Source organism: Salvia hispanica, chromosome 2 (genome assembly GCF_023119035.1).
Source record: "Salvia hispanica cultivar TCC Black 2014 chromosome 2, UniMelb_Shisp_WGS_1.0, whole genome shotgun sequence".
Classification (NCBI taxonomy): Eukaryota; Viridiplantae; Streptophyta; class Magnoliopsida; order Lamiales; family Lamiaceae; genus Salvia; species Salvia hispanica.
The window spans coordinates 31,927,757-31,955,711 of NC_062966.1; the positions used below are offsets into that span (position 1 = coordinate 31,927,757).

The following is a 27,955-nucleotide window of genomic DNA, read 5'->3' on the forward strand; positions in this document are numbered from 1 at the left end:
ACCAGTGCCACGTCCACCCACGCGTTGTTACCACGCTGAAGCAAAGAATCCGCTGCGGGAAATTCCCCAATTCCTTCCACCTGCAACGCGCGATCATCGATGGCATAAATTCTCCATATTTCTCAATTCGAATATCCATCCCCTTCTTCTCGATATGGACTCCGCCTCGCCTAACTTCCCTGCCGTCAAAGATCGCCGCACTGATGCGCTCGGCGATCTGCGCGTTATTCCCGACGAAATTCTATGTATTATATTGACTAGGCTCGCGCCGCACGATGTTGGCCGCCTCTCCTGCGTCAGCAGGTATCACTACTCTCTAATTATGGAATTTATTCATAAACTCTGCTGCAATGGTTATTCTCTATGTTTTGGTGTGAGCTTGAGTGCAAAAATTGACCAGATTTCTGCTCTTATTTTTGGTATGAGAGTTGGTCCTTTTAATACCAACCATACCGAAGAGGTGAACCAATCCGCTTAATATGTTGTGCATCAAAAGCTTACAAGTTAGTTAAAATGTTTCGGTAATCGAGCTCATAAGTTACGGAGAGTATCATGAGTTAGACAAAGAAGGGCATATAATGAAAATTGTGAGTTAGAGAAAGGGAAATGTAGTTAATGAGAGGATCGTGAATCATGATTCATGAAATGGAATGCCATATGGAAATAACATACCAACGTAGAGTTATTTTTGTAAATTGGTTGTTTAGTATGTGATCATGGTAAAATAAGATGGAATTTATGAACTTATTATTTTTGGATATATAAGCTGTTGAAGTTTATCTTAAGCTTTTATTAAATGTATAGGAACTTAGTATGCCAAACACTTTTCAAAAGATTATTAGCTCAAAAGTTTACAAACTATTTAAAGAAGGTTATGAGCTACGCTGAACACCCTCTAAGACATGGCATTCCTGTTATCTTGGAAGAAAGCAAAATAGCAAGAACATTATTTCGGATATAATGATTAAATCTGCCACGCCATGGTTCAGCTTGCAACACTTGCTATGTCCTTGTGAAGTGTTTTCATGTAGTCATGTTATATATGGTTTGGACATTGGTATTTTCCTATCAATGCTTTAAGGTCATTAGAAGAGTCAACTTTCATAGCTAAGGAATGGGGAAATATCTTGTACAGTCATAAAGTTGAAGCAGCCAATTTTCTTTATTTTGCTGTTCCTATGCCATAATATTGTGATCCGACTGTCCCGAGGGGGGCAGTGGGTCCAACTTTCTGAAATTCCACCTTATATTGATATCAATCTGGTTTTGTACTGGGAAAAATGATTTGTTATAGATAATTAGATTTTCTTTGATGCTTCAATTGGTTGGACTTGACGCTCATGTACCCCTACCAGAGAAAGAAAGAAGTGCAAAATAGGAAATTAAGTTTACTGTGCTACGTTATTTATATCTTAACAGTTTTTGAAGCACTGTAATCCGAAGTAATAATGCTAAATATTGTTGTCTGTCAAAAACATTCATATATAGATTCCGACTGGATTTTCATTAGTTGGCTAGCCCTATGTTTCTTCCTTTACGGGCATTCATCTGGAGCTGTAAAGATTCTGATTGTCTGTGCTATGTTTGCTTCCTACTGCATGCCCTGTCTGTTGTACATTTCTTTTAATTTTGTTGTTGGATATAGCGTGATGTACATACTGTGCAATGAGGAGCCTCTCTGGATGAGCCTATGCCTTCGCATTGCAAATCATGAGATTGAGTACAAAGGCTCATGGAAGAAAACAGCCTTGGATCAGTATGTTTCTTTGACTTCTTTAGTTCTTTTCTCTACAACCTTGTCTATGAAGATCATATATTTTTTAAACCTGACATATTAATCGCATTCCATGTTTTATGGTGATTATAGACTAAATTTGCTACACAAATATAATGAAGCTCCCAGAAGAACTTTGCAGTTTGATGGTATCTAATTTCTGCATGGATTTTTTTGAGTTTAGCATTCTTTAAAGGATTATTTCCTGCTTTCCTTACATGCATTTTTTATCTCCTTATGCAGGATTCAGTTCGTTGTTTCTCTATAGAAGATTGTACAGATGTCATACTTCATTAAATGGATTCTCGTTTGATGATGGAAATGTGGAGCGAAAGGAGAACATCTCCTTTGAAGAGTTTCATATGGAGTATGATTGTCAAAAACCGGTATATACAATCATCAACTATATTATTAGAATCGTTTAGAAACTGATAAATCTACTTACTCCACAAGTCCCAATGCTGCATGTCCTTTTGACTTAACTCATGGTTTTTATATGAGACTTATGACAGTTTAAAGTGTCTATGTAATGCAGAAGGTAACTGAGGTTCGGTAATTTGACGCCATATTTCCAAGAGAACTGCACTCTAAGGAATAATCACCTTGCAGTTTTATGTTAATGGAACTCTAATTTGATAAGTTAGAAGGAATTAGGAGCTAATATGTGGGGCATAGTATATGTTTTATATTTATTCTGCTATTTTTCTAATAGAAACTAATTTTGAGTACTTCATCTATCACTGTAAAATAACCAACTTCCCTGTGCCGTTTGTTGGTCTGGTTTGGCTAATCTGTTGGCTGAGTAATGATTTTGCCAAAAACATAGCAATTGTAAATGCTGATATAATTCCTAGTTTTGTGACAGGTCATGATAAGTGGATTGGCTGATAATTGGCCCGCAAGAAAGTCATGGACAAGTGAGGAACTTTTATTGAAGTATCCAGAAACTAAGTTCAGAATATCACAGAGAAGTTCAAAGAAAGTCAGTATGAAATTTAAGGATTATGTTTCTTACACGCAAGTCCAACATGATGAGGATCCTCTTTACATTTTTTCTGATGAGGTATTTTCATTTCATATTTTTGTCAGTTACCCCAAAAAAGTTTGTTTTTATCAGTTTCAATTTTTGAATTTGGTAGGAATACAACTGATAAAATACTTGTTGCAGTTTGGGGAAGTCGCACCAGATTTGTTGAAGGATTATAGTGTGCCACATATATTTAAAGAAGATTACTTTGATGTGCTGGATACTGATCAGCGACCGTCTTACAGATGGCTTATAATTGGACCTGAAAGATCTGGGGCATCTTGGCATGTTGATCCAGGTCTGACTAGCGCATGGAATACCCTCCTTTGTGGCCGAAAAAGGTCAGAACTTGTGTGTGAGGACAAACTCCATGACCAAATAATAATATGAAAGTATCACTGTCAGATTTGTATATATAAATATATACTACTACAATACAGGGATGTGTTAGTGAGAATTGGGTTTTAGGTGAGAAATGAGATACATGCACAAACACATAGTCCATGAATGTGAGATGAACAAATATATATGACATATGAACAGCGATATTCAACTAATAGGCGATATTCAACTAATAGGTTATCCATGTGTTATATTGATTTTTTTTTTCATTTTAGGTTCATGGGTTTCATGGATTTGCTAATGTATTCTCTAGGTCCTTGAATAGTTATTAGTGAGTTAGGGTTAGTATTATTGTTATAATATTAATTGCGGACATCATCAGTGGACTCAAATATATCATTGCTGTTTTCTTTTGAAGGAATAACCACCCAGAGTTAAGTTGCATTGTCTTTAGTAGATTTTAGTTATCCATATATGCTTGTTTGATGTATGGCTAGCCTTGGGTTCACACCAGAGCTTCAAAAATAACATCATATTTTTTGCAGGTGGGCATTGTATCCACCAGGAAGAGTTCCTTTAGGAGTGACAATGCATGTAAATGAGAATGACGGTGATGTTGATATCGAGAGTCCATCTTCTTTGCAGGTAGTGTTCTGTATAAAATTCTGCATCATTTGGTTTTCCTCTTCCCCCAATATTTGATGCATTTCTAAACAATGGTTTATAAATTTGTAATTCTCGTAGTGGTGGCTGGATTTCTATCCCCTGCTTGCTGATGCTGACAAGCCAATAGAGTGCACCCAACTTCCGGGGGAGACAATATATGTCCCAAGTGGTTGGTGGCACTGTGTGCTAAATTTGGAGACAACTATTGCAGTCACGCAAAATTTTGTTAACTCCAAAAACTTTGAATTTGTTTGCTTGGACATGGCTCCTGGTTACCGTCATAAAGGCGTCTGCCGTGCAGGGTTGCTTGCTCTTGATGACAGCAGCTTTGTAGATGATGAAAATAATTCCATGTGCACTGAAAATGGCTCAAGCCACTTTAATCTCGACAGGAGAGAGAAGAGGCTAAGGATAGAGGAGGGGTGCTCTGAGAATTGTACAAATGGAAAATCTCTGACTGATGGATGTGGTGGTGCTTTAGAATACTCTTATGACATAAGTTTTTTGAGTAAGTTTCTAGATCATGAGAGGGATCACTACAATTCTCTGTGGAGCTCTGGAAACTGCATAGGGCAGCGAGAAATGCGAGATTGGTTATGGAAGCTCTGGGTCCAAAAGCCAGGAATTAGAGACCTAATATGGAAGGTATCACCTTTTCTCATTCAGTTTATCATTGTTTGATGGGCTGTCTTTTGGGGCAACGTATTTATTGGGTTTGGGAGGTTGTGTTGGTTTCTTGTATGTGGGTACTATGCAAATAATCTCAAGATTCCCAAAGCGTAGTAGAAATAACCCAGTAGTAGCTATTTATCGTATTAATTTCGATCTACCTCCATTTTAGTAATATTTAGTACATCCATAGATCGTCTATATTTGTTTTAGTACAACTTGGTATATTTGTTGATTGATGCTTATCAGTAATAGCAGGCCATTTGTGGTTTTATATTTAATTATTCAATGAAATTATCATACATTGTTAACAACAGGATAGCTGGTTTGAATTCAGATTTTCTCAATCATATCAAACACTGGTGGATTTTATTACTCCCTCAGTCCCAAGGAAGATGACCTCTTTTTTGAATGGCACGTGATTTTAAGCAGTTTTATTTTGTGTGTTAGGCGAGGAGTATAAAGTAAGAGAGGGGGAATAAAGTAAAGATAAAGGGGATCGATTTTTAGTAATGAGTCATCTTGAGTGGGACAAAGTAAAAGGGAAAGTGGGTCATCTTCGGTGGGACAGAGGGAGTATTTTCTTATGTGGCTGGATCTTCTTTGGCCCCTAATTGTTTTATGTCATGCCACAGGGAGCCTGTCTTGCGTTAAATGCTGGGATATGGTATGAACGTGTGGGAGCCATTTGCAACTTTCTTGAATTCCCAGGACCTTCACTTGATGAGAAACTTCCTGTCGGCACAGGCAGCAATCCTGTAAGCTCTACACTAACGATTTTGATGTGGACCATGAGAAATAGCTGACCTTTTGGTTCCACCTCTTATGATGTCCACTTGGTTTTAAAGCAACTATCCAGAGCTGTATTGTTGTACTATTATATCATTTTCCAGAATGAAATGATGCTTAAAGGGTCATTTTTTTTCAGTTTTATGAATAAGCCCCTTCTGCCCCCTTCCTTCCCAAACACCAAAAGGAAAATGTTCAAATATGTTTTATAGGTGTATATGTTTAGATGCGTTATATATAAAAGGTAGCAAAGTCAAGATGTTCAAACATAGTGAATATGCAAGTACCATCCCTCACTGTGTAGACTTGTGAATTTGATACATTGTCATGTTTCTTGTACTACATGTGTTTTTACTTTGAAAAGAGTTTAAGTGAGTAACATGAGTAGCTGACTAGTAGGTGCTGTAATTTTCTGATAGGTGTATCTTATCGACGACTATGTGATAAAAATATTTGTTGAAGGAGGTCTGGAAGCTTCTCTTTATTGTTTAGGCACTGAGGTATGTTTCATTTTTCATTCCATTTGAGCTCATAGTGTGTTTATGTGTGTATGTTTTTTCCCTTCCTTGTCCTTGATCTTATCTTCAACCTTTCTCTCCCTTTTCAGCTTGAATTCTATAATATTGTACATAAATTGGACTCCTCTTTGAAGACTTACATTCCGTCTGTATTAGCAAGTGGGATTCTTCTTTCTGAAAATGGGTCATATAAAGTATTGCCCTGGGATGGTAGAGGCATACCTGAGCTAATTGGCAGCAGCAGTGTCTCATCAATAAAGCATAAAGAAGTCGATTATCCATTTGGTCTCGTGGCCAAAAAGAATTTTGAATATCTAAATGCAGGAAAGCCGTTGAATGAGTCAGAAAATTGTGTTAAACCCTCTTCAGCGTGGCCCTATATTGTGACAAGAAGGTGCAAGGGGAATATATTTGCTGAACTGTAAGTCATATCCTCATCTGTATAATTTTGTTGTGCTAAGAGAAAAGCTATTTTATGACAGCATATGCAACTCTACATTGTTTAATTTGCAGGAGAGATACACTCTCATCAGAAGATGAGCTCAACCTGGCTTCCTTCTTAGGCAAGCAGCTGCATGATCTCCACCTGTTACCTGTGCCCCGTCCATCTTGTAATATCTCAGTTCCTGTGATCGGAGAAGATTATATTCAGCCGTTACATTGTAGTGGGTTTTCAGAAAATGTTACAGATAGGATTGGCCATCCAGCCGATTTGGAGTTATTTATCAGCATCTTAAATAGAAAAAGGAAAGATGTTGGGAAGCGCTTGGCTCAGTGGTAAAACATCTCCACTTAAGCTTAGTATAAATGTCTGGCAGACACAGGCGGTTATTTTGCATTATTTGTGTTGGTCATCTGCATATCCTTATTAATGGCTGGTATATGGAAGCTTATGACTCTCAGTCTTGAAAGTCAAATGTGTCTCTATGAGGATGTTTATTTATATAAATTGTCAATGTGATGGAGCCTGCAGAATCATCCGTCTTCTTCTTAACTTTCTTAATGTTTATGATTGGGTGTTAATTTATTATTATGAAGGACTGATTAACCTGTTTCTTCTCTGTTTATTCCTTGTAGGGGTCATCCGATACCTAGTAACCTCATAGAGAAAGTTGACGACTACATCCCTCGTGACTTGAATATATTATTTGATGAATTGGAGGTGATTCTCATTTACATTTCAAAGAAATTTTCCAGTCCTGTGGATGTCTTGTTTACCTACCTTTCTTCTCTTTCTATGTAGCATAAGCCAGAATGCCGATCTTACACCTGGATACACTCTGATATTATGGACGATAATATCTACATGATGCCTTACTCAGATTCTATGTTAGAGGAAAATCTTTCTGAGCCTTGTGTTGAAGAGGGTGGCATTAAAAGAACTAACAACAGCAATATACATAAGCTTTCCTGGGTTCCAAGCTACATCCTTGATTTTAGTAATTTGTCAGCTGGTGAGTTCTTTGGCTTGCTTGCTTATTTCTCAATCTTCTTCTTGTTCATCTTTGTCATTCTTTCTTCAATTCTTTGTTATTTTTTTCTTGTTATGTGTAAGCCAATTCCACCCATTCTAAAGTTGTTTCATTTCTTTTTCTATGTTTAGGAATTTCCTCACCAGGTTACATTTTGCCATAGGAAGTTGACTTAGACTTACTAAAGGACTTGTTGCATGATTTCAAATTTGATTTGTAAGCTTAATGCTAATTGAAAAGAAAAAAAGAAATGCATTAAGGATAATCTAAAAAACTATTCTGAAGGATTGCATGTAAACTGATCTATTCAAGCTTATAAAATGAATCATCTCAAATGAGAATTGTATATATCGATAACCGATGATAACACAATCACTTAGCAGATTGGGATTGACTATTGAGTGTATATACTAAGTGGAGTACTTTTTATTGGTTATCTGAGATTGGAAGGGCTAGATGATTTTGTATGGTTTAGGAACGTATGGTGTCATTTTCAATGACTTGGATGTAATCTTATTGATTTTTTTATACTTTTCTTTTTTATTTTACTTGGAACCCTAATATGAAAGACTCGAGTCTTACTGCAAATGAACAGAAGTGTTTCCAGTAAAACAGTATCGCTAATAGGCTTAAAGAATTAGCTGCCTTGCTTACGTATTCTTACTACTGATCTTGAATCATGAGCACTCTTGTTCTATTCACAAAAATCTTAGATAGAAGTAATCTTAAACCTGCATTAGCTAAATATCGTATATATTACATTTCTGAGTCTCACATAAATTTACCCCCGACTCTGTAAATTGACACTTTCCTCATGCAGGCGAACCCATACTTGACCTGATTCCAGTATACCTTGATATTTTCCGTGGAGATCCCCGTCTCCTGAAACAGTTCCTCAGTAGTTATAATCTCCCATTTGTGAGGCAAAAGTCCCTGTCAGAGAGAGTAGACTGCAACAGATTCAATCGGCTATCTTATCGAGCAATGTAAGTTGAGACCTTTTTTGTTTACTAGTCATCAATATAATTCTCTGAGTTCTTCATAAAGTTAATATATTCAGTATGTTTTGCTATTTCTCACAATGGAGAATTCAGAGGAATAATGATATTATGCATGATATCGAAAGGCATCTAGATTTACTAAATCAAATAGAGACTAGAAGAAGTGGAATATTTTATGCAACCAGTTTTTTTTTAATTCTTAAATACTCCCTCCGTTCCATAGTAATAGAGTCATTTTGCCATTTTGGTACGTTCCATAGGAAAATTCAACACATTTTTCCACACCTACTTTACTCTCTCTCACTTTTTTTTTCTCTCTTCATCTCTCTATCTTTTTCATTTTCTACTTTATTCTCCCTTTACTTAACTCACCTAACACAATTTTTCTTAATCTCCGTGCTGAAAAAAAATGCCTCAATTACTGTGGAACGGAGGGAGTACTATTCTGCCTATACATTATTTTCAGATATTACTATAAGTCGAAATTTGAACTGTTCATCTGCCACTTGTGTCAAGAGAGCCCACTTTGAACAATTTGCACTTTGAATTATTAAATGGTTTGGTTGAACTTATGGATTTGCAGGTGCTATTGTATTTTGCATGATGACAATGTCTTGGGAGCTATTTTCGGCATCTGGAGAGAATTAAGGTCAGCAACATCATGGGAGGAGGTTGAGGAGAAAGTTTGGGGTTATTTAAACACTTATATTTAATCATTCTCATTTTGTTCATTTTTTCTCGCCTTTATTTATTTATTGATATATTAGTACTAGATTGATTCAGTGTATTTCCAACAATCAGTGTGTAATACTAATACCCCAATTCCGATATTAATGAGACTTGCTTTCATACTATTATACCGATAAAATTCAAAGAAGAATATAAATAAAGTGGAATGCACAACTAAGAAAAGTATCCCAGCTTTTTATTCCAAGTGGTCAGCGGCTGAAAAATAATCAATTGTTAAACTACTCGAAATGTTGCAGTGGGCTTTTCCCATATATACAAAAGAATTGAAAATAGTGAAATAGCATTTCCACCACTTTAGGGTGGCCGGATCCTCTACTAGTACACTACCTAAATCACATCTATAAGTTTTATATACTATCATGGTTAAATTTTTTCCAAATATATAATAAAACATGCTCCTAATTTCATCTATTTTTCTGAACTTCAATATCAGATCAAATATTTATGAAGAGTGAAGGCCAAAACTGGCCTTATGGTGGTCCTGAATTTGGTATAATTAATTTTATTTAAATAATTATATAATGATTCTCTTATAAGATATGACTATGAATTAATGTAAATTGGTTATGAATCAGTGTAAAAAGATTTCTCGCCTTACCGGTTAGGTGCTAGTTATTTATAGGTAGTTTCTATTCAAAAATCAATTTGTTTTTTGTAGCAACTCATCACACTGGAGGATCTAGGGGGGCAGGAGGGGGCGGTCGGCCCCTCTCGGCCGTTCGGAGAGCTAAAATTTCCCTTGAATCGAGCCGAAAATAGTCTATCCGCCCCCTCCGTGGAGTGTGAAAATCTATTTGTTTTCAATATAAAGTTCATTAAAATGTAGTAGTCCAATGGATTGGTTGTTGGGTTTTTAAAATGTAGTAGACCATATTTTTTTCATTTTTTACTTTTTTATTTTATCAATTCATATTTCTTCTTATTATCAAAATAATACCTTTAAATACTTTATGAAATCTAAACTTTTACTAATTTGCATATATTATGTTGTTATATTTATTCTTTAGTTAAAATCATTTTTAATCTTGTATTAATGTGTTTTTATCCTAAAGTACTTATAATTTGTGATCCATGCATCTTAATTATACTCTATGTATAAATATTTTTGAAATCTAAATATTTACTGCCCTACTTATATCACTTTTGTATATAATAATGTATATATTATTTACAATTAGTTTATATTTTTACATGAATAATGTACATATTTGCAAGCTAATATAAGTTTATATTGTATTAACGAAGTTAGTGTATATATTTTATTATTAAAAATAATATTATATTTAATATTTAAATATTAAATTTCGCCCTCACCATTTTCGACGTTTGGATCCGCCACTGAGTCATCACGTGGGGTGGGGTAAAGTATTCCACTGGTGTTACCACCCTTCACATATTATTGCTCTACTGTTTTTTGTTTATTAATTAACCTTCGATTACAACGAAAAAGGTTACTTAATTAGTGATTTTCGAAGGTGCATGTATTTATTTGTTTTAAGTCAGCGTGTTAAACAATAAAATATTTTGGCCTAGATTTGGCAGGTCGGAGGTGTTTGCACCGACTCTTGGTTAAATAATTGACCTGATTCATAAAATCTAAAAGATACAAAAATCTAAATTTCTATCATAATCTTGTTTGTAAATAAATTTTATAAGTTACTATTATTAAATTGCCATTCATTTGGTTAGACCATCGTGGTAGATAACCAAGATTTGTAATTTTTGTTCATTCTATTTCTCTTTCCTAACAAAATTATTTATGATATTGAACAAATAATATTGACGAAATCTTTATTTTCTTTTTACTGCTACAATATTTTAATCCTGTTTTTACATCAGACACGAGCACCAAAGCCAGACAATATGTCGGAGCTTCACTAAATTAATTAGTCTATAACTATATTTGGGGAAGGAGTATTTCTTGGAGTTGAGAGTTAATTTAGGAGCCAAAAAATAGCAATAAAAAGTTTTTTGTGTTTACCATCAATCATCTCATTTGACTATCGTCTCATTTTCGTTTCTCGTGATTCTTGGGTACGTTCTTCTCTCTTTCAATCTTTCCATTTTATTTCTTCATTCATGATATGATTGATCATTATTTATGGGATTTATTTAACTTGAAAGAGATTTCTGTTGTTTTATGACTACTAATGTGCTGGTTTTGTATTCTTCTGAAAATTATGTCAATATACTTCAATCGAGAAGATAATAAGGAAAAACTACTATTTCAAATATTAAATTTATTCTCTTGAAACAAAACAACAAGGCAATCGATAGTTTACAATGTATAACTAACGGGAAAATATAGATATTAATTTAGATTAAAAAACAATAATGTCTTGAGCCATATATGTCTTGGATTTTGATATTTACTTGCAACCTCATTGCATTAAAAGTATTGTTGATTCAAATTTATTTTATGTCTTTCTGCTTTGTATTCAGACATGATCGTTATTGAACTATAGATATGTCCAAATTTTTATTCATAGCGCACACAGAAATTTCCTACAACTTTTGGTTTCTTACAAACTCTTAACTGATCATATTTTATATAATGGTTAGCTTCTCCTAGCATTCTATAAAAATAAGAGGGTGCTATGAATTCCGACGACGATGACTCCCCGTATGCTTCTCCTACCCTTGACGACAACGCGTCATATAATACTAACGCATCATCACCTGGAAGCAGAGCTTCGCCACAAGGGCCAGACGACGAGAACAAACCATCTACTATTTTCTCAAATTCCGAAGAAAGAGCTACTCTTGAACGCGCAGTTGCCTCTCTAGAAAACGAGAAAGACTCATCTGTTGCTGTCTCAAGTTCCGAAGTCAAGAACGCATCACCTGCTGCTGTTTCAAGTTCCGTAAACAGAGCTGATTATCCTTCACCACCGTCAGTTGGTTTTTTGAAAGACGTGAAAACAAAGGCACCACTTGTCGTTGTTTCTGAAGATGGACCTTATCCTGCACTACCAGTCAAGTCTTTAGAAGACGACGACACATCAGTAGGCAAAGCTTCACCAGCCCCGGTTATATCAGATAACAAGGCCGCTGATGTGTCATCGTCTAAAGACAAAGCTTCACCAGCCCCGGTTGTATCAGCTAACAAGGCTGCTGACGTTTCATCGTCTAAGGACAAAGCTTCACCAGCCCCGGTTATATCAGATAACAAGGCCACTGATGTTTCATCGTCTAAAGACAAAGCTTCACCAGCCCCGGTTATATCAGATACAAAGGCCGCTGACGTTTCATCGTCTAAAGACAAAGCTTCACCAGCCCCGGTTATATCAGATACAAAGGCCGCTGACGTTTCATCGTCTAAAGACAAAGCTTCACCAGCCCCGGTTATATCAGATAACAAGGCCGCTGATGCTTCAACGGCCAAAGACATTGCTCCTTCTGCAGTAGCAGTTGCGCATTCGAAAGATGATAAGGAATCAGATCCGACGCCTCAAGGTAGAGCTTCTCCTGCAGTGGCATTAATGTCTTCAGAAGATGAGAACAAATCAGATAGTGCTGTTCCAAAAGCTGAAGAGAGTAACAAGGAAAAAGAAACCTATTTTACGCAATCAGAAGCCAAGTCAGACGCAGTTCCGCCTTCTCCGGTTGTATCTAGTGAAAAAGAAGCTCCATCCCAGAATTCGAGCGTACTCATGGTACCAGAAGACGGAGATCCTCCTGGAAATGCTAGCCTTTACAGTTTTCCGACGTATGGAGAATCCAAGTCTTCGAGTTCGTTGGAATTGAAAACAAGCAGAAACGACGTTGCCAATGGACACGCAGTGAAAGATGACAAGGCAGAAGGAAAAATTGTTGCACGGCCATCTACGGATGATGACTACGTGGGTGCGGTACCATCTCCGCAACACAGGAGATGTGTTAGTGTTGATATCATTGCCAAAATTCCTGCTAATTATAGTAGCAGTACTCCGAGTCCAAAAACTGGTTTGGGTAGAGGGGCTGACGGCTTAACCCGAACACAGATTGACACAGCACAACCTTTCGAATCTGTGAAGGCAGCCGTCTCAAAGTTTGGGGGGATTGTCGACTGGAAGGCCCATCGTGTGCATACCGTGGAGGTATAACTTTCTCTTCGCCGTTTGGATTTCCTTACCTTGCTACATGCAGAAAACGATGCAATTTTAATGTGTACCTTACTGTGAACGTAGAGACGGAAGTACATTGAGCAAGAGCTCAATAAAGCACAGGAGGAAATGCCGTCGTATAAGCAACAATGTCAGGCAGCGAACGAGGCGAAAATTCAAGTCCTGAAACAGCTAGAAAGCACTAAAAGACTGATTGAAGAGTTAAAGCTTAATCTTGAAAGAGCACAAACAGAGGAGCAGCAAGCAAAACAGGATTCTGAACTTGCGAAGCTGAGGGTGGAAGAGATGGAGCAAGGGATTGCTGATGAGGCTAGCTTTGCTGCAAAGGCACAGCTTGAGGTCGCCAAGGCACGACATGCTGCTGCAGTTGCGGAGCTCAAATCTGTCAAAGACGAGCTCGAGCAGCTCAGACGAGACTATGATTTGCTGATAGCTGAGAAAGAAGCAGCTGAGAAAAAAGCTGAAGAAGCTCACTTTGCTTCTAAACAAGTTGAGAAGTCAGTCGAGAGTTTGACAATCGAGCTCATTACTCTGAAGCAGTCGCTAGATTCTGCACATTCTGCACATCTGGAGGCCGAGGAACACAGAATCGGAGCAGTTATGGCTAAAGAGCAAGACAGTCTTAACTGGGAGGTGGAACTGAAACAGGCTGAGGAGGAGCTCGAGAAACTAAACCAGCAAATGATTACGACGAAAGAATTGAAATCAAAGTTGGCTGAAGCTATGACACAGCTGCAGGATTTGAAGGCTGAATTGGCTGCTTATATGGAATCCAAATCAGATGAAACCGGCAGCGAAGATCCACTTAAAGAGCCTGCGACAAAAACTCGCGCAGACTTTGAGACTGCTATCAATGCAGCAAAGAACGAGCTTTCAGATGTAAAGCTCAAACTCGAGAGAGCAACAAAGGAAGAAAACATTTTGAAGGTGGCTTCCGCATCATTGAAATCACAACTCGAGAATGAAAATGCAGAGCTTCAGGCCATCCAGGAGAGGGAAGGAACAGCGTCCGCTGCAGCTACGTCTCTCCACGCGGAGCTGAACAGGATCAAGTCCGAAATCAATGCCATACGGATGAAGGAGGAAGAGGAAAGAGAGAAATTGGTTGAGCTTCCCTTGCAAATGCAGAAGGCAGCTGAAGAAGTAGAACAAGCAAAAGAGCTAGCAAGGACAGCTGGTGAGGAACTCAAGAAAGCGAAAGATGAAGCAGATGAGGCAAAGGCAGGTGTCAGCACAAGGGAGGGAAAACTGCGCGCAGTTCAGAAAGAAATCGAAGCTGCAAAGGCAGCCGAGAGGCTGGCACTGGCAGCTATAAGCGCATTGCAGGAAAGTGAATCTGCTCAAAGGAACGTGGACGAGGATTCAGTAAATGGAATCACACTATCTTTAGAAGAGTATTACGAGCTGAGCAAGAGGGCACACGAGGCCGAGGAGCAAGCAAACACGAGGGTGGCTGCAGCTATGTCTCAAATAGAGGCAGCCAAGGAGTCAGAGCAGAAGAGCTTGAATAAACTGGAGGAAGTGAGCCAGGATATGTCTAAGCGGAAGGATGCACTTGAGATAGCATTGCAGAAGGCCGAAGCAGCCACAGAGAGGAAACTGGGCGCTGAAGAGGAATTACGGAAGTGGAGAGCTGATCACGAACTGAAACGGAAGAATGCTGAGTCCGGTACCTCAGCCACCGGTAAAAGTTCAAAAGATGGGAAAGATTCTAAGAATCAAAAGTCTCCCAAGTCAGGCACCAGCAAAGGCACAGACACTCAAGATGGGAAATCTGGAAAGAAGAAGAAGAAATCATTCTTCCCGCGAATCTTCATGTTCCTGGGAAGAAAGAAGTCATCACATTCGTCTTCGAAGGGAGAGTAATCGATCTTTCTCATTTACAACCATTATTGCTTCACTATAGCTCTGCCACTATGATTCAACCAAATTGAATTATACTCACTATATGTCAGGTTTATAGGAGAGGACCAGAGTGACTGTTAAGACTGTTATGTTATCATCTGTTGTAGAAATACTCTCTGTAAATCTTTGAATGGCCTACTAGAAATTCGATTTTTTTTAATGAATAATTTAGTGATTTATGGCATTCAGAAAATGAGAAGCCATCATCCTCTTTGACAAGTTGATCACAACCCACATTATTTTCTTCTCTTTCAAGTTTCAGGGAATAACCTTACTCTACAAAATTAAAAAAGTGAATTATTCCTAATAGCTTATCACTTCTTGAAATAGGATTAAGATTGTAAATTACCAAAAAAATTATTTAACGTAGATATGTTTACATAAATTCAAATGATTAAATGTACTAGTTAATGTTTTTTATATGCATCTGTAGTAATAATTGCATAATACTGTTAGTATTAATGAATTATGTTGTCTCTTTTGTGCAACTAAAACAAAAAGGAATCTGAAGAAATATGATACTGTTATAGACAAATCAACATGTTGGGAAAATTCTATAATACTTGATTTCGATTGAATACCAAAATCCCTAGATGATAGCTTTGTTGATGTAACCTAGTCCCTAGATAACACTTAATTGATTTTGATTAAATACCAAAATCCCTAGACCAACCAACAAAACCACTACTGCAACAAACATCTTGTTGCTAAAAGAAACCAACTTTTGGCCACTCAAGTTTGGTGTATAATAAGCATTGGTTTAAAGTATGATCAGCCGTACTATCTGGCCCAGGAACCGAAATGCTTTGGTTGTTTCTCTTAGGCACCTGGTTTTCTCATCCCTTGACCAATGCTGAAACATAGTTATAAAATATAATAAAGACATGGCATCATTTGACAATGCATCATCCATCCCTGCCCCGGGCTATCAGAAAAATAAATTGCTAATTCATAAGGAAATTTACCTCTCCAAGCGCGTTAAGCTTCTCACGAACACCTTTCAACAACTCTTCTGCATCTCCATCCCATTTATAGATCTCCAGTTCTCTCCCATCAAAGAGCATATCTGAGACCTGGTAACGAGTTTGAATCTAGAATAAGAACAGGCAACAAGAATTACATATGTAAACAAACACATTTTCAAACATTTATAACATGAAGATTTGAAGCAACACGCCCGAAACCTGAATATTTACATTATGGCTAATAGAATACAGAAGTCAGAAGCAGATAATATCCTAATCGAGTTCGAGTTAAGGCATCACACATATCCGGATTTTTAAATACTACAAATTGTCTGCATGTCCCTGCAAAATATTAGTATCTGCAGAAGGCCAGGATTTCATGAACGGCCAAATCAATTGGCTGCTTGCAATCATCATAGCAATTACTATGTTGAACTCTCAAGGCATTCGAGTTCAAACATATCTAAGAATTATACCGTACCATGATTGGCCTACAAGGGAACTGCTGTTTATAAAAAGTCGGAGATTTTTTAATGCAGTACTTAAACATAGTTTTCTATATTCCCTTTTTCCTTTCTGGCTAAACTTAGTTATTAAGCAGCATTGAGAAAAACAGACATATTTCAGGGTCAATCATCTAACTCAGAATATTAAGAATAATTCACTAATGGAGATGGAAAGAAATGCCAGTGCTGAAGAGGAATCAACATGTATATACAGCCAAAAGCAAAGCATTATGATTTTCAGCATTAGTACATGAAAGACATCAAACGAACCAGGCCTCATGATACCTGTCTAGATATCACTTGTCCCCCGGCTATGTGTGAGAAATAGATGTTGTAGAAGTGGCAGAGGAACAACGGCGGACTCTTGTCCGCAAGATCCTCCAAATATTTCACGTAGTTGACTCCTGGATTGCTAGGTTCTGGAATCTCATGACCTTGCTCCCTTAACCATTCTAAATCCCTTAAAATGCAATCTGACCTTTCCAAACCAGTCCTCCTAAAGTAAACATCTGTCACAACCAAAGCCATGAAATCAGCACCCTTCACCAACCACCCAAATTTTTCCAGATAAAACAGTTCATAAACACAAGAAATGCAAGCAAGTTCATACTTAAATTTCAACAAAAACAAGTAGAAATAGAAGAATTCTCACAAGAAACGTCAGTAGACTCATCAACAATGCGCTCAACCGTGCTGAAAACCAGTCTGCTGTCCACCAAAAACTTCATAAACCCCTCAATACTCGGCTGCCACGTCTCATTAATCTCATCACCGTTGTTTCCCTCTTTCTCTTTGTCACTCTCAATTTCTAGGTCTTCACTAACAACAGCAGCAGCAGAAGCTCTCCGGCTCTTTGATTTCCCGTTGTTTCTGAGTTTCATGGCCACGAACCGCATCTCCTCGGTGATGCCATTATCCTCGCCCGGGTACTTCTTCCTGTAACGGCGCCGGCGCTGTTTCACCGGAGACGGAGACTGTCCATTTGGCGGCGGCGCTTCTTCGTCGTCCGAGTATTCAATTCCATCGGTGTCGTAGTCGCTTTCTGTTTCGGAAGCTGCGGCGAGCGAGGTGAATTTTGTGCAATTCAGGGCAAAAGGATTTGTGTGGAGTGTGAAGAATTTTGGTGCGACGTAGGGTTTTATCAACAGCAGCGTGCTTGTGGTTTTGATGAAATTCAGTGATGCTGAAGGGTTTATTAGAGGAGAAACGTATGCCATTTCTGCTTTTATCTGTTCTATTATTTGCTCACTGTTGCAGTTTTGTGAATTTGCAAACGATTTCAATTCTTCTGGTTCAACTGTTGAACTAATAGTTTCAACTTTGAACAACGAAGATTATACACCTTCTAAATTTGTTGATTGAATTGCTCACATGCCATTGCCATGGAATCAATCATGCTTTTTAGTTTTTATGATTTTACAAAATCTGTGTTTTTATTTCTTTTACATTTTACTACTTACTCCCTCCGTTCCATAATAATAGAGTCATTTTGTTATTTTAGTACATTCCATAATAATAGAGTCATTTTCCTCTTTTAGTAAAAGTCAACACATTTTTCACCATCAATATCTGAAAGCTTGCATTTTTAAATAAATAAATTACTACGTAAAATATAAGTGAAAAGCATTTTTGAACTAAGACTATTTTTTATAGGCATTAAAATAACAAAGCGAAATTATTTTTTGGAGACTGTGGAGAGTTCAGAGTAGGAATTAACAAGCAATTGATATTTCACGATCTAAGTGTTCAAGTCTAAAAGACATTATTTAGTACTATTCCAAAATTTTACCATATATGTGCATTCTATGAATATAAATATAAATATAAATATAAAGACTTTTTCCATTTAAGTACTAAGAGATCATGCTTTCGACTCTCGAGAACTTGCTAGAATGATGGTAACAACAAAATCTTCTTTTACTATTGAAACACATATTTTAACAAATTCAAATTCAAATTCAAACCATTAGCGTGTTTTTGCATCTTAAGCACAATTTATATTATCTATACATATATAAAAGCCGAGTTTTGATCTTAATTGCAAATATTTATAAGCTTTGGATTGTTTTGTAAAATGTAGATATTTTGGTTGGTCTATCAAAAAATTAATTCAATTTATGAATATGACTGTTACAATTTAATCACCAATTATACAAATTATTATTTGAATTAATTCATTTAATTATATTTCATTCATACGATAGACTGTGACACTAATTAGAGTGCTAAAAATGTTGTGGAAGTTTTCTTCATAACGGTTTATAAATTTTGGGCAGTTACAAATTTTTAATAATTAGTATGATTTAATCTCAATATTTAATTATACATAGTAACCGCCACATTATTACACACTATTTGGAATTGTGTTAATCATAATTTAATATAAATTTTAACACACTATAACTTCTCTATAATTTTTGTCTATATATATATATATATATATGTGTGTGTCATTCACTAGCTTAGTACTCACTTTCTCATTACCTTTATGAAGAATCTATTCCATCACTAAATTTTCTGCAAAACGAATTTGTTTCCGGTATGGTTCTTGCTCTTTATCAATAGTATCTTTTTATATTTCTTCATTTTACACATTCTTTAAGTGTGAATATTATATTACTAATATTTGTTGTTATGTGTTGAAACCATAGACATGGAATTAATCTCTCTTAGTGATCTACAATCTACCATAACTTTATCAATCAAGGGTTGAAATCATGGAAGCATTCACCTTGCCAAATTTGATTTTGAAATTGGTAAGTACTTTATGAATTTTATAGTACAAATGTTGTTCGCATTATTCATGAATGAAAATATTTCTCGAATTTGCAATATAGAGTCTGTAGTTGACTTTTGTTTGAAGTTCTTATCTACATGTAAGAATAAATTGGCGTGACTAAGAAGATGGTGTCGATGCAGGATGATGAAAGTGTTGGAGACGATGAGCGGAGAAGATGAAGGATATTGGAGATAGATGGTGGCCAATGGGCGATGGGGCAGAGTTGGATGAGCATAAATAATTTTGAATTCTATTTTTCATTGAATTTTTTCATTTCTTGGTTGCATTCTGATTATTTTTTTATTAATGGAATTGACTAATTTATGTTGTTAATCAATTTTGTATTAGTGAAATTATTGAATGTTGTATGATTAGTAATTAAATGGATAGATGAACAATATATATAATTAATTTCAACATTATTACATTAAAATTTCAATATTTCAAGACAATCATGAAAAGCTATTTTGATTTTTCAACATTGCAAAAAATTATTAATAACATAATCAAGATTGCTTCTTAATTGGTGCCATTGGTTTGAACTGGATTAGTGATTTAAAACCTCTATATAATTCTATTTATTTTATCATAGTTTATTTAATTTATATTTTCAATTTTGTATGAGAAAATTCAATAGGTCGTGCAACGCACGGGGGTTGATACTAATTGTTCAATAATAACCAAACTTTTGGACGTGTGGTAAATTTGTTATTTGTCTAGTAAAAATACTGTTGAAGACGATTGATTGAATTGTCCAATTGCTAGCAATTTCATTGTCGGGCTGTTGGACTCTAAGAGCACTCCCAATGGCGTCGGCGAAAACTCGGCGACTTTTCGCCGAAAATCGCCGAGTTTTCGCCGACCAATGAAAGGAATTCGGCGAAAAATCGGCGATTTTTCTCCCGATTTAACGCCATCCGGCGATTCATCGCCGAAAAATCGCCGAATCATCGCCGCCCACTGTGGGCGCGATTCGGCGATAATTCGACGTTTTTTTATTTTTAACGGCTAAATTTGTAAAAATGAAATGTTGAGTTAGGGAGAAATAAGGGAGAAATAAGGGAGAAACCATTGGAGCAGTTGGCTAAAAGTTGGCTAAAAACTGGGGATAAATTATGGTGCTGATGTGGCGCTGATGTGGCAGAAATAAGGGAGAAATAAGGGAGTTTTAAGGGAACCCATTGGGAATGCTCTAAGCTCATTGAATCGAACATGTTACACTAATAGTATTTCAATACGGTTTTATTTTTGAAGACTTGTAGGCTTGTAGCCCATGAAAAAAGGGGTGCACCTAGGCCTGCTTATTCGGCCGGTTCCGGTTCTACTCGGTCCGGTTGACCGGGTACCCGGTTACAAATTATCATAAATTTGGGAACCGGAACCGGAATCGGATCCGGCGAACCGGCCGGATAAGAACCGATCGGTTCCGGTTCCGAACCGGAACCGATTTGTAGTTTCAATTTTAATTTTTTTTAAATAATTCAACATATAGAAATATAACAATTAATACCGAAAAATTCAAATAAATACAAATCATCAAAATAACAATATTCATAATCTAATATTCCAATACCTTAACACTATAATTCAATAAATACCTAAAATAATTAATACCTAAAAGTCCAAATAAACACAAAAAATACAAAAAATGCAAATCAACAAGATAACAATATGCATCAACCAATAGTTAAATACCTAAAACAATCATTTAATAAATTACTAAAAAAATCTAACACTAAAAATTACAATCTATACACAACAAAATACGAAACCAATATTCTAATAAGGCAATAATATTCAAAAGACCAAAATCTTAATTACTCTATTTTGATTTTAGAAAAAAATCGATATATTAATACATTTAATCTTTCAGTTTAAACTTGATTTTTTATAATAAAAAAATCTTAATTAATTATGAGTTATTTTTAAAAAATTTCAATTATATTTGAGTTATCATAGGAGCGAATCAACAAATAATTTTGATCTAATAAAAGGTGCGAAAAATTGAAGATTGATCACAAAAAGTAATACTTTCTTTCCGCAAAGGCAATAATCACTTTTGCTAATAGGATAATCAAAAATATTTTATGAATAATAAAACAAATGAAATATGCTTAGTTTATTATTTTAATTTATATTTAAATTTTATAATATCTAAAATTGATATATTATTCGGTTCCGGGTAGAACCGGAACCGGAATTTTCAAAAGCATAAGAACCGGAACTGGAACCGGAACCGGTTTTTTCGGTTCCCGGTTCCTCAATTACCCGACCGGTTCCGATTCTGGTACCGAGTACCCGAGAACCGGAGAACCGGTGAAGCAGGCCTAGGTGCACCCAGTTTAAAGAAATCAAGCCCTAATAAAACCACTACGAACCACAACTTGTATAGTATTCCCTCTATCTCATGCTACTAAATACTTATTTTTAGTAGTCGGTATAATTAAATTAATATTTTAAGTATAATAAGAGAATACTTAATTAATTATAATATCTTATAATTAAATACCATAATTCTTATATTAAATATAAATAGTGCACTTAGTTTGGGAGAGACAAAAAAAAAAAAAATTGCAAATACCATGAGACAGAGGTAGTAGTGTAGCCATATTTGTGGATAACATGGAGAGCCATTTATTTATAGTATCCATTCATTTCATTCCCTCAAAAGAATTACAGTGTCTCAGTTACATAACATGTTATTGTTGAGAGGTGATGAACTATGATCCTACAGTAGTTGCGCCTATTCTAAAACTCACATATTTTCAGCATTATATTACTACAAATGACACAATTCTGCAATCTACAGAAAGAATCATCAAGTAACTCTAGCTCTAAAATGTCTACACAAAATATTCCCAGTCGATGGTTTCTTCATCTGCGCTGTAACAGCATCGCCACCATAAGCTTAATATTTGATAAGATCTCATAAAACAGATATGTTGAGGCTCTGCACTTGATAACATCGATTGCATTACACTGGATGCTGAGTAAGTTATATACTTATCTACTTATGAACAGAATCCTCTGAGCTATAATGCAATTTCAGCTTTTTCAGAAACTCCAGTGTATCTTTATAGGATGGATCAGCCCTGCTTAGCGGTTTGCAAGAATTTACATGGTCTGTCGAATCCAAAACCTGTCCAAGAACACAACAAATTGAATTGGTGTTTCTAAAATATTGCCCTATAAGGCAAAAACTGTCTGCAAGAGAATGACTTCTTCATTTTCATCAATTTACCTAAACTGCCCCTAACAACGGAGATTAAACAGCCACTACAAGATCTATTACTGTTGAAATAGCATGCCTTTTTTGGTATTATAATATCTAAAAGAAATGTGTGTGGCATCATAAAGAAAACTGACAACAGAACTGCAAGCTTTAGTGGCATACTTAACATGCATACTTATCAAAAACATTGCAGTAAGTAAAATAACACAATGGCAACAATCAAATGAAGGACTGAAAAACTTACTACAAGTTCACCAAATCCAGGATATGCAGATTCCATCGGTACAATTTCCATACGAAAGGCCCAGCCTCCATAACCCTCAACAATTGGGGTTACCTTTGTCTGCCAAAGCCAACAGATGTCAGATTCGTTAACAAAAACTTTTCTAGAAAAACTGAAATAGAGGTTCAGAGATCACCTCACAAAAACTGAGGACGTCAATTAGCTTTTTCTTGTAAAGTCGACGAACAAAATCATTGAGCTCAGTTAACCTAGGTGACCCACTTCTTAACTCTCCGATCTGGCCATGATAGATAAAACTAACATTTATGAGATCTCACTGTTTTCAAAATGTACAACAGGTACATTTAAGATGAAAGACTACAAAAAAATCGGAAGTAAAAAACTAACACTTGGTGCAGGTCGTAAGACAAGACCCATGCGCCAAGGCATGTCCGCTAGCTTGCTGCCAAAATGGGGGCAGCTATAGAAAACCTGAGAAACATACAAGTACAATAATGCATATGTCTTCAACGTGGTATGACTATACATACAACTTTGTCCAATCAAATAGAAACTTACAATTCCCACAGTATTGTTTACAAAATTATCATTGTTTTCTGCCATTGCTTGGTGTAACATCTGCTTGACAACCAGGCCACCCATGCTGCAGAAGAAATGCTATAATGTCATATTTATGTTTCATTTCGCATGCAACAAAATAAGGGAAATAACATAGCTAAATATTATCTGAAAGCTACAAGGTAGAAGTTAAAATGAAAATACTAATTCACTTTTTTCGTTTCTGTATATTATGGAAGAAAATAAAGCAATATTTCTTGAAGGAACAAATCAAGTACTAGTATTTTATAATTTCAAAATTAATTAGCACAGTTAGGACTCAAAGAATTAAAATGCACTCTCACCTATGAGTCACAAATATGACAGGTCGATCCCCAATGCCTGCAGCAACAAGTTTCTCAAGAAGCATTGAACTGACTTCCTGCAAGAGAAATGAATTAAGAAAGGAATTTACTTAAAGTTCATATTTGCATCAGAGCGCAATCAGGCTAAATAGAAGAACTAAAAAACCTATGTTGGTGTTGTAACATTCACAGTTGTCACTGTGAGAAATGTGACTGTAGCAAAGTAGAGGTCTACCAATGGTCGATCCAATACACACAACAAAGATTTGAAAAGGGAAGAGGAATTATGTATTGGTCAAATAACCAAATACTCCCTCCGTCCCAGATTAAGAGTCACTTTTTGCCATAAAAGTCCGTCCCAGTTTAAGAGTCACTTTTAGAATTTTCCATATTTGGTCATACAATTTTACCCCATTCTTCATCAAAATTACATAAAAATGCCATTATCTACGTTAAAATAAATCAAAACAAAAATCAAAAGTCAAAAGGGACCCACCTTCAACCAACTCCACCATCTCACTTCATTTATTACACACTCTACCACCTCACTTCATTTATTACACACTCCACCATCTCACTTCATTTATTATACACTTCAACTCTTTCTTAAAATCCGAGCCATAACAATAAGTGACTCCAAATGTGGGACAGAGTGAGTATATTTGACATATTACACATTGACCACTAACCTGCAAAGGTAGACTAGCTCCAGACCACTGTGTAAGATTTGTCTGCATTTTACATGTGAAGAGTATTAGATGCTGAAAAGATAGAAACTCACTACCTCTTAACGTGATAGTTAAATAGCCCCAAAATTTTGGCAGTTAAGATAGAGATATGCTGCAAATTCTAAGCCAACTAATAAACAAAGAATCTTGAATCAAAGTAACCTTGTATTTGAGACTAAACAACCGAGCATGAGGAAAGTCAGCTGCAAGCCATTCACCAGGCCAAAAAGTTCCTTGTTTTCCAGCTTCTTCGTCAATCTTCTCAACAAGGCCAGACTTTGTTGATGACTTGTCTTCGGATACCCGCCAAGTTTTAAAGGGACCACCACGGAGGCCATGCACGAAGACAATATCAAGTGGAGGAAAATCCCTGTTCGAGAAGCTTCGAGACCCAGAAGTAGAAGCAGGAGGATTATCATCCCCTGAACCTCTTTGTGACAGCCTATTTTCCTTCTCTGCAAACTCATCATCGACTATTGGACCATCAACAGGATTCAGTGATCCCTTTTCCATACACTTCCAATGAGATAATTCAGGTCTGATTAAAAATATCATGTCAGCATATTGAGGGCAATGCTGTCTTTTGTTCTTAGAACTGGTTTCAGTTACACCATCATTTTCTGACTTCCCACTGTTTTGATCACTACAAAATGCATTCAATAGGGTTGCCCTAGCATAACTCTGAATTTTAAGATCATTGCAACCAGGAAGTTGTCCTCTAGCACATTCATCAAGCCATTTACACCAAGTTTCATCAGCTACAATTGCTTTCTGCACTTTCGGAAGAACGGACAGAATGGAAAGCAAACGAGCTGCATGCCTCCTCATGTGAGCCGTAGCTGGAACACGTAAGTTTGAAGGATCATCAACCTCGGAAGAATCATCAGAGGAAGATGGAAACCACTCTTGCGCCTCGAGAGCTCGTGATGCATCATATGCTTCAATTGCAGCTAGTTGCTCGTAATCATCTTCTAGTAGAAAGCGCCGAAGTAAGCATAAAACACCAAGGTCAGCTATTTTGTTCTGGCACAGAGCATCATCAGCACAAATTTCGGTCAGTCCTTTAATGCCTTTTAGTGTAGCATGAGCAGAATCTGCAGCAGTAATTTTTTGTGCTTTGTCTTTCTTAAGATTTTTAAATGATCCTATAAAGGGTTCAAGGGAGAGAAGGTCCGCAAGTGGAAATGTGTCATCACTCTCATTGGGTGTCCCCAGTTGAGTTCCTGCTAAATTAACAACCGCACTTGATAACTGACTGGCAATCTGGATTGCAGAAACAACATTTGCTTGATCAATTTGTGTCTGCATATTCCAATAGAATCGTGAGAAGTACTGAGAGAAATGACTACTAAAACATATTCAGCCAGAAACAAAGTATTTAAATTCATAAGATGAACTTCACCAACTGACCTTCACTTTATCATTCGAAAACTGAGAACTTCCATTTGCCAAATTTTGCTTCCTGAGCCTGAGAGCATCTGTTAGTAAGATGGTCAGCCATCCCTGAGAAATTGGAATAGAGGATGGACCATAGTCTTCAAGAATATGTGAAAGAATATGTATGGCAGATGAACGAATTATGTCAGAGGAGGTCTTCCCAAATATCCAAGAAAGTAGAATAGGTGACCACTTTTGTGTCTCTTCTAGAGACATATGCAGTTCCCTAGAGCTAATTAGTTCGAGGGCTTTTGCCAATGATTCTTGGATAGATTTATGCTTCACAGTTTTCTTAGCTGCCTCTCTCATTGAATGAAGACCTTTCTCCATCACTATTTCCTGAGCTTGAGAGCTTCTCTGAATAGTAACCAATAAAGCAGATAAAGCCACTTGAGCCAAAGGCAAGTCCTGCGTTTGGCTAGCCTGAGAGATAGTAGAAAGAAGACTAGAACTCCAATCTGAAATGGAGTTATTTAGAGGCAAGCTTCGGTCTTCTAAAAGCAACAACACCAACCAACTCCCATGCCATTTTACTGATCTCTCAGGCGCCACCAATGCACTCATAACTGCATGCCCATCTCGATCCAGTTCTTGAATGTGAGTGCGATTGACTTCAGATGCCATTGCCCAGGTTGCTAGCGCCCATGCAGCAAAAGGAACTGCCACATGTTCACAGTCTAAATCATCCCAAAGTCCAGGAACTACTACAGATGACAACTTTCCTTGAAAAAAAGGGCTGTCATTCATTTTGTTGAATAATTGATTTGTAGGCCCAGCTCTTGCCGTCCTTGAGTTGTAGGAATCAGAATGATCCACATCAGCATATCCACCATTTCCAGAAAGCCCCAAAACTGTAGTACCTCCAAGAACCTTAATTCCAATACCCTTCATACCTGTTCCACCGTCATCATCATCATCATCATCATCATCGTCGTCATCTACATGTTGTTCGTCCCAATGCATGCCGCCCTCTTCAATTACTTGTATAGCTGCTGCAATATCTCTCATTTCAGCATTTTTTGGCAGCAAGGGCTTGAGTGATAATTTCTCTACATTATCACAGTTGGATGTGACAACATCCATGATTGCTGCTATAAGCATACTCTTGCCTTTATCAGATACATCAAATGAACTACGCTTAGATCGCTGCTCCAACACAAGAACAATGTATAAATATAAAGACACTCCAGTATGCCATCACAATAATTACTCATAACACACTATGTTATTCTCCCACGGACTCCAGTATTCCAACATTTTCCATATAAACACAACCAATAGTAAAACATTTATTAGATCAAGGACTTCCACTCAACTAATGGTCCTACCCTGCAGGATTGGTCAACGAATATTTGTTCATATCAAACAAAAGCAAATTTAGTAACCCAAAAGCATACATTAGCATTAGCAGCTTAACAACGAAGATATAAACATTAATTAAAAACGAAAGTAGCAGCTCACTTTCTTTGATCGCTTAGGTTTAGCAGAGAAAATGAACCTCAACAGATTGGGAACTGCTTGGGGCCGTCCCAAAACAGCCTCGCACACACTGGGGTCAGCAATCAAGTACGCCAACGCCCTGGCCGATTCAGCCTGAGTTCCATTTCCGTCCTTAGCCCCAGCAACAGTTTCCAGCAGCCAGTCAACTACGGCACCACCGCCCGCACCAACAATCGCCACCCTTCGGCTATCGCTGGCCGCCACAATGTCAGCTATCAACGCGGCCACCCGGAGCTCGAACCCCGCCCTAACCTCATGGTTGGCCGAGGACATCACCGACCTCAACGACTGCCACAGCACGGACGCGGCCACGCCCATCTGCCTAGTCCTATTCACAATCCTGTCAATCGATTCATTCGAATTCTCGATCGTTTTCCCTAAGTCCGCATACATTGACCTATCGGAAACAGAGGCGTCCTTCGACTGCGCGGCGGCGTAGGCGGCGAGGAGTGTTGCGGCGGAGAAGGCGGCAATTAAGGAGTTCCTCTTAGATAGGAAGGCGGAGGGGACGTGGGGGATGAGGGATGGGCGGTGATCGTGGTGGAGGACGGGAGGGGATGGGGAATTTGGGGAATTCCTGAGATTGGAGAGGGGCGCGGAGGGGGCATTGGGATCGCCGGAGGAGGAAGAGGTGGAGACGCGG

The 27,955-nt window shown here is 37.1% G+C and overlaps 5 protein-coding genes across 6 annotated transcripts; 2 read left to right on the plus strand and 3 right to left on the minus strand.

Moving 5' to 3' along the window:
* On the plus strand, nucleotides 1–9,112 carry LOC125203411 (F-box protein At1g78280). Its single transcript, XM_048101745.1, has 16 exons — nucleotides 1–303; nucleotides 1,646–1,756; nucleotides 1,868–1,923; nucleotides 2,018–2,160; nucleotides 2,640–2,837; nucleotides 2,943–3,142; nucleotides 3,689–3,788; nucleotides 3,888–4,454; nucleotides 5,114–5,236; nucleotides 5,687–5,767; nucleotides 5,875–6,206; nucleotides 6,299–6,562; nucleotides 6,863–6,947; nucleotides 7,029–7,239; nucleotides 8,078–8,243; nucleotides 8,842–9,112. The coding sequence occupies exons 1-16, from the start codon at nucleotides 155–157 to the stop codon at nucleotides 8,969–8,971; spliced, it is 2,916 nt and encodes a 971-aa protein (XP_047957702.1). The 5' UTR covers nucleotides 1–154; the 3' UTR covers nucleotides 8,972–9,112.
* Nucleotides 9,113–11,427: 2,315 nt separating this feature from the next.
* Nucleotides 11,428–12,853, minus strand: LOC125204145. The gene is made up of 2 exons (XM_048102711.1): nucleotides 12,565–12,853; nucleotides 11,428–12,476 (listed from the first exon to the last, which is right to left on the minus strand). The coding sequence occupies exon 2, from the start codon at nucleotides 12,397–12,399 to the stop codon at nucleotides 11,968–11,970; it is 432 nt and encodes a 143-aa protein (XP_047958668.1). The 5' UTR covers nucleotides 12,400–12,476; nucleotides 12,565–12,853; the 3' UTR covers nucleotides 11,428–11,967.
* Nucleotides 12,491–15,238, plus strand: LOC125206810 (protein WEAK CHLOROPLAST MOVEMENT UNDER BLUE LIGHT 1-like). Its single transcript, XM_048106031.1, has 2 exons — nucleotides 12,491–13,087; nucleotides 13,178–15,238. Exons 1-2 carry the CDS (start codon nucleotides 12,491–12,493, stop codon nucleotides 14,978–14,980), a joined length of 2,400 nt encoding a protein of 799 aa, XP_047961988.1. The 3' UTR covers nucleotides 14,981–15,238.
* Nucleotides 15,239–15,525: 287 nt separating this feature from the next.
* On the minus strand, nucleotides 15,526–17,844 carry LOC125204144 (probable inactive heme oxygenase 2, chloroplastic). Of its 2 annotated transcripts, none has more exons than XM_048102709.1 (4): nucleotides 17,143–17,844; nucleotides 16,776–16,999; nucleotides 15,985–16,110; nucleotides 15,526–15,872 (listed from the first exon to the last, which is right to left on the minus strand). In XM_048102709.1, exons 1-4 carry the CDS (start codon nucleotides 17,705–17,707, stop codon nucleotides 15,780–15,782), a joined length of 1,008 nt encoding a protein of 335 aa, XP_047958666.1. In that variant the 5' UTR covers nucleotides 17,708–17,844; the 3' UTR covers nucleotides 15,526–15,779. The 2 variants fall into 2 exon arrangements, with proteins under 2 accessions (XP_047958666.1, XP_047958667.1); XM_048102710.1 differs by having other exon boundaries at nucleotides 15,985–16,092; nucleotides 17,143–17,840.
* A 4,058-nt stretch (nucleotides 17,845–21,902) lies between these two features.
* LOC125204143 lies at nucleotides 21,903–27,949 on the minus strand. The gene is made up of 10 exons (XM_048102708.1): nucleotides 27,274–27,949; nucleotides 25,786–26,958; nucleotides 24,538–25,677; nucleotides 24,337–24,378; nucleotides 23,648–23,724; nucleotides 23,304–23,388; nucleotides 23,133–23,216; nucleotides 22,921–23,022; nucleotides 22,746–22,844; nucleotides 21,903–22,408 (listed from the first exon to the last, which is right to left on the minus strand). Exons 1-10 carry the CDS (start codon nucleotides 27,703–27,705, stop codon nucleotides 22,277–22,279), a joined length of 3,366 nt encoding a protein of 1,121 aa, XP_047958665.1. The 5' UTR covers nucleotides 27,706–27,949; the 3' UTR covers nucleotides 21,903–22,276.
* Nucleotides 27,950–27,955: the final 6 nt, after the last annotated feature.